We start from the raw sequence: 13,673 nt of genomic DNA, 5'->3' as shown, positions 1-13,673 counted from the left end.
TACTTTCGCAAGCCACTGCAGCTGTATGCCAAGTGTGCAGAAACTGAAACATGAATCTCATATGTACTGAGCTCCAGACCACCAGGAGGCAGCATTGAGCTCCAGACCAACAGGAGGCAGCATTGAGCTACAGACCACAAGGAGGCAGCATTGAGCTACAGACCACCAGGAGGCAGCATTGAGCTACAGACCACCAGGAGGCAGCATTGAGCTACAGACCACCAGGAGGCAGCATTGAGCTACAGACCACCAGGAGGCAGCATTGAGCTACAGACCACCAGGAGCCAGCATTGTTTTTGTTATGTCTTAAAGGGGCAGTGTTTTTGAGACAGGCTTGAATAAGTTAAGTAGCCAATAGGCAGAGGGTAGCATAATTTGTCTGATTCTCTGTAAAAATGGTATGGGAATAATAATGCATTTTATTTTGTAAAGTGGTTTACTGCAACAACAACAAAAAAATTCAGTCACCTTCTTGTCTGAAGGACAAGTGGATAAACAAGTGAATGTCAAGCCCTGCATGATCTTTCCCAAAGTCTCATGGAATGTAGGCCTACATTGAACACCACACATTAGCTGCTACTGCAGGCTGAACAATAGCTGTTCTATTCAAACAGTTCTTGTGCTGACGTTGCTTCCAGAGACAGTTCGGAACTCGGTAGTGAGTGTTGCAACCAAGGACATAAGATTTTTTACACGCAAGATGCTTCAACACTCGGTGGTCTCATTCTGTGAGCTTGTGTGGCCTACCACTTCATGGCTGAGCCATTGTTACTCCTAGACGTTTCCACTTCACAATAACAACACTTACGGTTGACCGGTGAAGCTCTAGCAGGGCAGAAATTTGACAAACTGACTTGTTGGAAAGGTGGCATCCTATGACGGTGCCACGTTGAAAGTCACTGAGCTCTTCAGTAAGGCCATTCTACTGCCAATATTTGTCTACGGAGATTGCATGGCCCTGTGCTCGATTGTATGCACCCTTCAGCAACGAGTGTGACTGAAATAGTCGAATCAACTAATGTGAAGAGGTGTTCACATACTTTAGTATATATAGTGTATTAATATATATATTTTAATTATATATAAAGGAAGAGAAGCTTAGGCCAGCCCTAAAGAGACAGAGCCATGCTTCCCGACATCGACATGCATTTCTTTGTACAGTGCTTTCAGAAATTATTTTTCTCACCCATCTTCACACAATACCCCATAATGACATAGTGAAAAAAAAAAAATCTAGAAATGTTTGCAAATGTATTGAAAATTAAATACAGAAATATCTAATTTACATAAGTACTCACACCCCTGAGTCAATACTTTGTAGAAGCACCTGCGGCAGCGATTACAGCTATGAGTCTTTCTGGGTCGCTAAGAGCTTTCCACACCTGGATTGTGTAACATTTGCCCATTATTATTTTCTAAATGATTCAAGCTCTGTCCAATTGGTTGTTGATCATTGCTAGACAACCATTTTCAGGGTCTTGCCATAGATTTTCAAAACTCGCTGTTTGTTACCTATACATGGTCACTCTACCTACATGTACAAATTACCTTGACTAACCTGTACCCCCGTACATTGACTCCGTACCGGTACCCCCTCTATATATCCTGCACATTGACTCAGTACTGGTACCCCCTCTATATATCCTGCACATTGACTCTGTACCGGTACCCCCTGTATATAGCCTCCACATTGCCTCCGTACTGGTACCCCCTGTATATAGCCTCCTCATTGACTCTGTACCGGTACCCCCTGTATATAGCCTCCTCATTGACTCTGTACCGGTACCCCCTGTATATAGCCTCCACATTGACTCTGTACCGGTACCCCCTGTATATAGCCTCGCTATTGTTATTTTATGGTATATATATATATATTTTTTGAGTGTATTTAGTAAATATTTTCTTAGCTATTATTTTTCTTAAAACTGCATTGTTGGTTAAGGGCTTGTAAGTAAGCATTTCACGGTAAGGTCTAAACCTGTTGTATTCAGCGCATGTGACAAATAAATTTTTTATTTGATATACAGCTATACAGATAGGCGTACAGTAGGAGGCTAATTCGTAAATTTTGGATCAGAATTTATTTATAAAGAGAAGTGTTATATTGTTAAATTAAAGGAGTAACTCTGTTAGGCCAAAAACATTTTCTGCCTTCATAGGCCTACAGTAGCTAAACCTAATAATAGCCATAGTAAACCGTATAATAGACAAATAGTAAGTCATTGTTTATAGGGAAAATACAAACAGGTTATCATGTTGAGTAGCCCTGAGACTACCGGTAGCTGTATTATATTGCGGCAGACAAAACAATAAAGTTGGAACTTAATTTGACCAAAGAAAATGGCTGAACAGAAGGAAACAAAACAGTTGTTGCATATTTAAAGAACTGGTTTAAACCTTGAACAGACCTATATTGCAGCAATTACCAACAAAAGATGAGTGCCTACCGTAGTCCTACCCAACAAAGGACAGCAATAGGCTAATGCTATTTATTTTACAACAGACCTAGTTTTAACCTATCTTAAACTAAATATGGACCACAAAATTAAAAAGAAAGAACTTAATTTAGCAAAAGAAAATGTCTCAACAAAATGAAACAAAACATTTTTGCATATTTAAATAACTGGTTTAGATGATTAAATAGACCTACAATAATAATAATAATAATAATAATGATGATGATGATAAAATGATAACAAATATACAAAAAATAAATAAATAAGTTAGAAAATTGAAGAAGTCGAATGTGTACCTCGTGCATGGAGTCAAGAAGCTTGGTGAGCTGGTAGAAGCGTTGCCAGTTCTGGCTGGAGTTTTCCTCCCTCTTGACGATGGCCTTCCCCAACTCCTTGATGTAGGACATCCTGATCTCATCAAACACTGCCTGACTCTTCAGACCATCCTTTGGCACTGCGGGGGACGGGACAACACATCAACCTCTGTGTGTCTTACTCGAGACCATTCTTTGGCACAACACAATACATCAACCTCTGTGTGTCTTACTCGAGACCATCTTTTGGCACTGTAGGGGACGGGACAACACAATACATCAACCTCTGTGTGTCTTACTCGAGACCATCCTTTGGCACTGCGGGGGACGGGACAACACAATACATCAACCTCTGTGTGTCTTACTCGAGACCATTCTTTGGCACAACACAATACATCAACCTCTGTGTGTCTTACTCGAGACCATCTTTTGGCACTGCGGGGGACGGGACAACACAATACATCAACCTCTGTGTGTCTTACTCGAGACCATCCTTTGGCACTGTAGGGGACGGGACAACACAATACATCAACCTCTGTGTGTCTTACTCGAGACCATCCTTTGGCACTGCGGGGGACGGGACAACATAATACATCAACCTCTGTGTGTCTTACTCGAGACGATCTTTTGGCACTGTAGGGGACGGGACAACACAATACATCAACCTCTGTGTGTCTTACTCGAGACCATCCTTTGGCACTGCGGGGGACGGGACAACACAATACATCAACCTCTGTGTGTCTTACTCGAGACCATTCTTTGGCACAACACAATACATCAACCTCTGTGTGTCTTACTCGAGACCATCCTTTGGCACTGCGGGGGACGGGACAACACATCAACCTCTGTGTGTCTTACTCGAGACCATTCTTTGGCACAACACAATACATCAACCTCTGTGTGTCTTACTCGAGACCATCCTTTGGCACTGCGGGGGACGGGACAACACAATACATCAACCTCTGTGTGTCTTACTCGAGACCATCCTTTGGCACTGCGGAGGACGGGACAACATAATACATCAACCTCTGTGTGTCTTACTCGAGACCATCCTTTGGCACTGCGGGGGACGGGACAACACAATACATCAACCTCTGTGTGTCTTACTCGAGACCATCCTTTGGCACTGCGGGGGACGGGACAACACAATACATCAACCTCTGTGTGTCTTACTCGAGACCATCTTTTGGCACTGTAGGGGACGGGACAACACAATACATCAACCTCTGTGTGTCTTACTCGAGACCATCTTTTGGCACTGTAGGGGACGGGACAACATAATACATCAACCTCTGTGTGTCTTACTCGAGACCATTCTTTGGCACTGCGGGGGACGGGACAACATAATACATCAACCTCTGTGTGTCTTACTCGAGACCATTCTTTGGCACCAAAGGGAAACATAACAGGAAATGTGTTCAATAACCCAGTACATGAGAACTTGTTCTCAACCAGCCTACCTGGTTAAATAAAGGTGAGATCATTTTTTAAATATATATATATTTTTAAAGTCATGCCTATGCACTTCCCCTTCTATTATATGTTGAAAATGTAGAGTGGAAATACAATAAGATGAAATAAGAAACTTTTCTTTTGACATCCCAATGCTATGATCAACAACAATAAAAACCCAGGAACACACAGTCATCAATCAGGAAATAGTTTGGCATATTATTATGGACTCAAGTGTGAAAGGTCAAAGTAAACGTGGGGCTGAGACTCACCGGTGCTCAGCAGCAGCAGCACCTTCATACACAGATACTCGTCATGAGACACCTGCAGTCTGACGAACTCACTGGAGATCTTCAACATCTGTTCACACTGGTCTGCCATATAGGGCAGCTTCATACGGTCCCTGATGAGGAGAGAGAGACAGGCATGTTAGTGATGACGTCACACTGGTCTGCCATGTAGGGCAGCTTCATACGGTCCCTGATGAGGAGAGAGAGACAGGTATGTTAGTGATGATGTCACACTGGTCTGCCATGTAGGGCAGCTTCATACGGTCCCTGATGAGGAGAGAGAGACAGGTATGTTAGTGATGATGTCACACTGGTCTGCCATGTAGGGCAGCTTCATACGGTCCCTGATGAGGAGAGAGAGACAGGTATGTTAGTGATGATGTCACACTGGTCTGCCATGTAGGGCAGCTTCATACGGTCCCTGATGAGGAGAGAGAGACATGTTAGTGATGATGTCACACTGGTCTGCCATGTAGGGCAGCTTCATACGGTCCCTGATGAGGAGAGAGAGACATGTTAGTGATGACGTCACACTGGTCTGCCATGTAGGGCAGCTTCATACGGTCCCTGATGAGGAGAGAGAGGCATGTTAGTGATGATGTCACACTGGTCTGCAATGTAGGGCAGCTTCATACGGTCCCTGATGAGGAGAGAGAGACATGTTAGTGATGATGTCACACTGGTCTGCCATGTAGGGCAGCTTCATACGGTCCCTGATGAGGAGAGAGAGACATGTTAGTGATGACGTCACACTGGTCTGCCATGTAGGGCAGCTTCATACGGTCCCTGATGAGGAGAGAGAGACAGGTATGTTAGTGATGATGTCACACTGGTCTGCCATGTAGGGCAGCTTCATACGGTCCCTGATGAGGAGAGAGAGACAGGTATGTTAGTGATGACGTCACACTGGTCTGCCATGTAGGGCAGCTTCATACGGTCCCTGATGAGGAGAGACAGGCATGTTAGTGATGATGTCACACTGGTCTGCCATGTAGGGCAGCTTCATACGGTCCCTGATGAGGAGAGAGAGACATGTTAGTGATGATGTCACACTGGTCTGCCATGTAGGGCAGCTTCATACGGTCCCTGATGAGGAGAGAGAGACAGGTATGTTAGTGATGATGTCACACTGGTCTGCCATATAGGGCAGCTTCATACGGTCCCTGATGAGGAGAGAGAGGCATGTTAGTGATGACGTCACACTGGTCTGCCATGTAGGGCAGCTTCATACGGTCCCTGATGAGGAGAGAGAGGCATGTTAGTGATGATGTCACACTGGTCTGCCATGTAGGGCAGCTTCATACGGTCCCTGATGAGGAGAGAGAGACATGTTAGTGATGACGTCACACTGGTCTGCCATGTAGGGCAGCTTCATACGGTCCCTGATGAGGAGAGAGAGACAGGCATGTTAGTGATGACGTCACACTGGTCTGCCATGTAGGGCAGCTTCATACGGTCCCTGATGAGGAGAGAGAGACAGGCATGTTAGTGATGACGTCACACTGGTCTGCCATGTAGGGCAGCTTCATACGGTCCCTGATGAGGAGAGACAGGCATGTTAGTGATGATGTCACACTGGTCTGCCATGTAGGGCAGCTTCATACGGTCCCTGATGAGGAGAGAGAGACAGGTATGTTAGTGATGATGTCACACTGGTCTGCCATGTAGGGCAGCTTCATACGGTCCCTGATGAGGAGAGAGAGACATGTTAGTGATGATGTCACACTGGTCTGCCATGTAGGGCAGCTTCATACGGTCCCTGATGAGGAGAGAGAGACAGGTATGTTAGTGATGACGTCACACTGGTCTGCCATGTAGGGCAGCTTCATACGGTCCCTGATGAGGAGAGAGAGACAGGCATGTTAGTGATGACGTCACACTGGTCTGCCATGTAGGGCAGCTTCATACGGTCCCTGATGAGGAGAGAGAGACATGTTAGTGATGACGTCACACTGGTCTGCCATATAGGGCAGCTTCATACGGTCCCTGATGAGGAGAGAGAGACAGGCATGTTAGTGATGATGTCACACTGGTCTGCCATATAGGGCAGCTTCATACGGTCCCTGATGAGGAGAGAGAGACAGGCATGTTAGTGATGATGTCACACTGGTCTGCCATGTAGGGCAGCTTCATACGGTCCCTGATGAGGAGAGAGAGACAGGCATGTTAGTGATGACGTCACACTGGTCTGCCATGTAGGGCAGCTTCATACGGTCCCTGATGAGGAGAGAGAGACAGGCATGTTAGTGATGATGTCACACTGGTCTGCCATGTAGGGCAGCTTCATACGGTCCCTGATGAGGAGAGAGAGACAGGTATGTTAGTGATGACGTCACACTGGTCTGCCATGTAGGGCAGCTTCATACGGTCCCTGATGAGGAGAGAGAGACATGTTAGTGATGACGTCACACTGGTCTGCCATGTAGGGCAGCTTCATACGGTCCCTGATGAGGAGAGACAGGCATGTTAGTGATGATGTCACACTGGTCTGCCATGTAGGGCAGCTTCATACGGTCCCTGATGAGGAGAGAGAGACAGGCATGTTAGTGATGACGTCACACTGGTCTGCCATGTAGGGCAGCTTCATACGGTCCCTGATGAGGAGAGAGAGACATGTTAGTGATGACGTCACACTGGTCTGCCATGTAGGGCAGCTTCATACGGTCCCTGATGAGGAGAGAGAGGCATGTTAGTGATGATGTCACACTGGTCTGCCATGTAGGGCAGCTTCATACGGTCCCTGATGAGGAGAGACAGGCATGTTAGTGATGATGTCACACTGGTCTGCCATGTAGGGCAGCTTCATACGGTCCCTGATGAGGAGAGAGAGACAGGTATGTTAGTGATGACGTCACACTGGTCTGCCATGTAGGGCAGCTTCATACGGTCCCTGATGAGGAGAGAGAGACAGGCATGTTAGTGATGACGTCACACTGGTCTGCCATGTAGGGCAGCTTCATACGGTCCCTGATGAGGAGAGAGAGACAGGCATGTTAGTGATGACGTCACACTGGTCTGCCATGTAGGGCAGCTTCATACGGTCCCTGATGAGGAGAGACAGGTATGTTAGTGATGACGTCACACTGGTCTGCCATGTAGGGCAGCTTCATACGGTCCCTGATGAGGAGAGAGAGACAGGCATGTTAGTGATGATGTCACACTGGTCTGCCATGTAGGGCAGCTTCATACGGTCCCTGATGAGGAGAGAGAGACAGGTATGTTAGTGATGACGTCACACTGGTCTGCCATGTAGGGCAGCTTCATACGGTCCCTGATGAGGAGAGAGAGACATGTTAGTGATGACGTCACACTGGTCTGCCATGTAGGGCAGCTTCATACGGTCCCTGATGAGGAGAGACAGGCATGTTAGTGATGATGTCACACTGGTCTGCCATGTAGGGCAGCTTCATACGGTCCCTGATGAGGAGAGAGAGACAGGCATGTTAGTGATGACGTCACACTGGTCTGCCATGTAGGGCAGCTTCATACGGTCCCTGATGAGGAGAGAGAGACATGTTAGTGATGACGTCACACTGGTCTGCCATGTAGGGCAGCTTCATACGGTCCCTGATGAGGAGAGAGAGGCATGTTAGTGATGATGTCACACTGGTCTGCCATGTAGGGCAGCTTCATACGGTCCCTGATGAGGAGAGACAGGCATGTTAGTGATGATGTCACACTGGTCTGCCATGTAGGGCAGCTTCATACGGTCCCTGATGAGGAGAGAGAGACAGGTATGTTAGTGATGACGTCACACTGGTCTGCCATGTAGGGCAGCTTCATACGGTCCCTGATGAGGAGAGAGAGACAGGCATGTTAGTGATGACGTCACACTGGTCTGCCATGTAGGGCAGCTTCATACGGTCCCTGATGAGGAGAGAGAGACAGGCATGTTAGTGATGACGTCACACTGGTCTGCCATGTAGGGCAGCTTCATACGGTCCCTGATGAGGAGAGACAGGTATGTTAGTGATGACGTCACACTGGTCTGCCATGTAGGGCAGCTTCATACGGTCCCTGATGAGGAGAGAGAGACAGGTATGTTAGTGATGACGTCACACTGGTCTGCCATGTAGGGCAGCTTCATACGGTCCCTGATGAGGAGAGAGAGACAGGTATGTTAGTGATGACGTCACACTGGTCTGCCATGTAGGGCAGCTTCATACGGTCCCTGATGAGGAGAGACAGGCATGTTAGTGATGACGTCACACTGGTCTGCCATGTAGGGCAGCTTCATACGGTCCCTGATGAGGAGAGACAGGTATGTTAGTGATGACGTCACACTGGTCTGCCATGTAGGGCAGCTTCATACGGTCCCTGATGAGGAGAGAGAGACAGGCACAGATTGAAGACATACTGGAGAGAGAGAGCGACAGACAGACAGAGACTAAGACAGATTGAAGACAGATACTGGAGAGAGAGAGCGAGAGAGAGAGACATACTGGTTGATGACGAGGTCTGGAGCGAAGCAGAGCATGTTCCCGTCACACTGTTGGTAGGACCTCCAGCCCAGGCCGAAGGACATGAGGAACAACCAGGAACACTGCAGCAGAGTCATCTGGTCGTCCAGGTGAAGGTCCCGGAACCCTGCAGGGGAAGATAACAGAACACTAAATGACTAAAGGTTCCATTTCCCAGATGATACTGTAGTACTGCCATCTATGGTAGGTACTGTGCAGGTTTCCAACAGTGTATTTTAGAGACAGTAGTACCTGGCAGGGCCTTGGCCCACTTGACGGCTGATACCACCTGTCGTCCCCCCAGCCTGTTGAGGGTGGTCATGATGCGTGTGGAGGTGTCTGGCAGGGTGCCGTCGTAGCCAGAGTAGATGGTGTCTGGCTCGATGGCCTTTAGTAGAGACAGCATGGTGGGGGTGAGCTGTGGCATGGACTTGGGGACCAGCGACCTGGCCTCTGGGAGAGGACGGGGGGTCAGCTCGGCCATGGTGGGCTGCTGCACCCCCTTTAAACGGTTCAGCTTCTTGGTTTTACGAGCTGTGGCGAAGGAGAGAGGAAGGGAGGCGGTAGATTGAGTGACCATGATCTCAAAAACAAGTCAAACTAATATATCTACTTGTATCTGGTTTTTGAGGTTGTAGTAGCTTGTAGTCAGACTGAGTTGTACACCAATTTACAACAAAACTACAATCTGCACTATAAAACAAGGTAAAACAGTTCAGCTTCCAGATTCATCTTAACCAATTGTGCTACTGTGTGTTTTTTCGCGTTATTTGTAACTTATTTTGTTTATAATGTTTCTGCCACCGTCTATTATGACCGGAAAGAGCTTCTGGATATCAGAACAGCGAATACTCACCCCGTACTGGACAAAGATTTTTTCTTTAACAAGTCTTACGCAAAGGATTTACTTCAGAAACCGGACAAGGCCCAAGTCCCCGTTATTTGCATGAAGAAGAGACGGAGATATAGGGGTCTTAGGTCGGCGTGCCTTGTAAGAATCCGACGGCGAGCGGGTAACCCGCCTATACCATCAGTCCTATTAGCCAACGTACGATCATTGGATAATAAACTGGATGAGCTCTGAATAAGTCTATACTACCAACGGGACATTAAAAACTGTACTATATTGTGTTTCACCGAGTCGTGGCTGAACGATGACATGGATAACATACAGCTGGCTGGGTTTACGCTGCATCGGCAAGACAGAACAGCTGCCTCCGGTAAGACAAGCGGTTGGGGTTTGTGTCTACTTGTAAATAACAGCTGGTGCGCAATGTCTAATATTAAAGAAGTCTCGAGGTAGTCCTTGCCTGAGGTAGACTACCTCGATAAGCTGTAGACCACACAATCTATCAAGAGTTTATCTATATTTTTCACAGCCGTCTATTTACCACCACAAACCGATGCGGGCACTAAGACTGCACCCAACCAGCTGTATTCCGCCATAAGCAAACAGGAAAATGCTCATCCAGAAGCGGTGCTCCTTGTGGCCGGGGACTTTAATGCAGGAAAACTTAAATCTGTTTGACCTAATTTCTATCAGCATGTCACATGTGCAACCAGAGAAAAAAAATAACTCTAGACCTCCTTGACTCCACACACATAGACACGTACAAAGCTCTCCCTCACCCTCCATTTGGCAAATCTGACCACAATTCTATCCTCCTGATTCCTGCTTACAAGCAAAAAACTAAAGCAGGAAGTACCAGTCAATAAGGAAGTGGTCAGATGAAGCAGATGCTGAGATACAGGACTGTTTTGCTAACACAGACTGGAATATGTTCTGGGATTCCTCCGATGGCATTGAGGACTACGCCATATCAGCCACTGGCTTTATCAATAAGTGCATCGATGACGTCGTCCCCACAGTGACAGTACATACATGCCATGGATTACAGGCAACATCCGCACTGAGCTAAAGGCTAGAGCTGCCTCTTTCAAGGAGCAGGACTCTAACCCGGACGCTTATAACAAATCCCACTATGCCCTCTGACGAACCATCAAACAGGCAAAGCATCAATACAGGACTAAGATTGAATCCTACTACACTGGCTCTGACGCTTGTCGGGTGTGGCAGGGCTTGCAAACTTTTACAGATTACAAAAGGGAAGCACAGCCGCAAGCTGCCCAGTGACACAATCCTACCAGACGAGCTAAGAAACATTAATTTGTTGGAAATATCTAATTGTTTGCATAGTCAACTTACACACATCACTGACATACACATTTACCCCAGCAGACATGCCACCAGGGATCTTTTCACAGTCCCCAGGTCCAGAACAAATTCAAGTAAACATACAGTATTATACAGAACCATGAATGCATGGAACTCCCTTCCATCTAATATAAATATATATATGCAGCGTAAGTGAACAGTAAAACCTGGTTTCATAAAGCAAATAAAGCAACACCTCACAACGCCTCTCCACCATGTGATCTACTGGTTGTGTGTATGAACTGACATGTGACCTACTGGTTGTGTGTATGTACTGACATGTGACCTACATGTTGTGTGTATGTACTGACATGTGACCTACTGGTTGTGTGTATGTACTGACATGTGATCTACTGGTTGTGTGTATGAACTGACATGTGACCTACATGTTGTGTGTATGAACTGACATGTGACCTACATGTTGTGTGTATGAACTGACATGTGACCTACTGGTTGTGTGTATGAACTGACATGTGACCTACATGTTGTGTGTATGAACTGACATGTGACCTACATGTCAGGTGTATGAACTGACATGTGACCTACTTGTTGTGTGTATGAACTGACATGTGACCTACTGGTTGTGTGTATGAACTGACATGTGATCTACTGGTTGTGTGTATGAACTGACATGTGACCTACTGGTTGTGTGTATGAACTGACATGTGACCTACTGGTTGTGTGTATGAACTGACATGTGACCTACTGGTTGTGTGTATGAACTGACATGTGACCTACATGTTGTGTGTATGAACTGACATGTGACCTACTTGTTGTGTGTATGAACTGACATGTGACCTACTTGTTGTGTGTATGAACTGACATGTGACCTACATGTTGTGTGTATGAACTGACATGTGACCTACTTGTTGTGTGTATGAACTGACATGTGACCTACATGTTGTGTGTATGAACTGACATGTGATCTACTGGTTGTGTGTATGAACTGACATGTGACCTACTGGTTGTGTGTATGAACTGACATGTGATCTACTGGTTGTGTGTATGAACTGACATGTGACCTACTGGTTGTGTGTATGTACTGACATGTGATCTACTGGTTGTGTGTATGAACTGACATGTGACCTACTTGTTGTGTGTATGAACTGACATGTGACCTACTTGTTGTGTGTATGAACTGACATGTGACCTACATGTTGTGTGTATGAACTGACATGTGACCTACTTGTTGTGTGTATGAACTGACATGTGACCTACATGTTGTGTGTATGAACTGACATGTGGTCTACTTGCTGTGTGTATGAACTGACATGTGACCTACATGTTGTGTGTATGAACTGACATGTGACCTACTGGTTGTGTGTATGAACTGACATGTGACCTACTGGTTGTGTGTATGAACTGACATGTGACCTACATGTTGTGTGTATGTACTGACATGTGACCTACTGGTTGTGTGTATGAACTGACATGTGATCTACTGGTTGTGTGTATGAACTGACATGTGACCTACTGGTTGTGTGTATGTACTGACATGTGACCTACATGTTGTGTGTATGAACTGACATGTGACCTACTGGTTGTGTGTATGTACTGACATGTGACCTACATGTTGTGTGTATGAACTGACATGTGACCTACTGGTTGTGTGTATGAACTGACATGTGACCTACATGTTGTGTGTATGAACTGACATGTGACCTACATGTTGTGTGTATGAACTGACATGTGACCTACATGTTGTGTGTATGAACTGACATGTGACCTACTGGTTGTGTGTATGAACTGACATGTGACCTACTGGTTGTGTGTATGAACTGACATGTGACCTACATGTTGTGTGTATGAACTGACATGTATGTGGAACTGATAGATACACTATATGTTCATGTTTTTAAATGTGTGTAAATTGTAAAGTCTTTTGTCTGTAATGTATTTTTCGTTATGTTTCAGACTCCAGTAAGACTAGCTGTCGCCATCGGCGTCGACTCATGAGGATCCTAATATATCAAAATCATCGCTGCCATGAGACAATAAAACAAGGTAAAAGAGTGTACCTTCCAGGTTCATCCCTGCCATGAGACATTAAAACAAGGTAAAAGAGTGTACCTTCCAGGTTCATCCCTGCCATGAGACATTAAAACAAGGTAAAAGAGTGTACCTTCCAGGTTCATCCCTGCCATGAGACAATAAAACAAGGTAAAGGAGTGTACCTTCCAGGTTCATCCCTGCCATGAGACATTAAAACAAGGTAAAGGAGTGTACCTTCCAGGTTCATCCCTGCCATGAGACATTAAAACAAGGTAAAAGAGTGTACCTTCCAGGTTCATCCCTGCCATGAGACAATAAAACAAGGTAAAGGAGTGTACCTTCCAGGTTCATCCCTGCCATGAGACAATAAAACAAGTAAAGGAGTGTACCTTCCAGGTTCATCCCTGCCATGAGACAATAAAACAAGGTAAAGGAGTGTACCTTCCAGGTTCATCCCTGCCATGAGACAATAAAACAAGGTAAAAGAGTGTACC

The 13,673-nt window shown here is 46.0% G+C and overlaps 1 protein-coding gene across 2 annotated transcripts in view; it reads right to left on the bottom strand.

The window, feature by feature from the left end:
* The window catches only part of LOC139574762 (glucocorticoid receptor-like), a 62,420-nt gene that overhangs the window by 5,581 nt on the left and 43,166 nt on the right, over nucleotides 1–13,673 (bottom strand). For both annotated transcript variants that reach the window (XM_071399630.1, XM_071399632.1), the window contains exons 4-7: nucleotides 9,225–9,506; nucleotides 8,955–9,099; nucleotides 4,495–4,625; nucleotides 2,753–2,910 (exon numbers count right to left, since the gene is read on the bottom strand). In XM_071399630.1, the coding sequence (XP_071255731.1) occupies nucleotides 2,753–2,910; nucleotides 4,495–4,625; nucleotides 8,955–9,099; nucleotides 9,225–9,506 (716 nt within the window). The remainder of the gene's footprint in view (nucleotides 1–2,752; nucleotides 2,911–4,494; nucleotides 4,626–8,954; nucleotides 9,100–9,224; nucleotides 9,507–13,673) is intronic.

Source organism: Salvelinus alpinus, chromosome 4 (assembly GCF_045679555.1).
Source record: "Salvelinus alpinus chromosome 4, SLU_Salpinus.1, whole genome shotgun sequence".
NCBI lineage: Eukaryota > Metazoa > Chordata > Actinopteri > Salmoniformes > Salmonidae > Salvelinus > Salvelinus alpinus.
The sequence above is the reverse complement of the archived record's forward strand: the minus strand, read 5'-3'. Positions and strand labels throughout refer to the sequence as shown.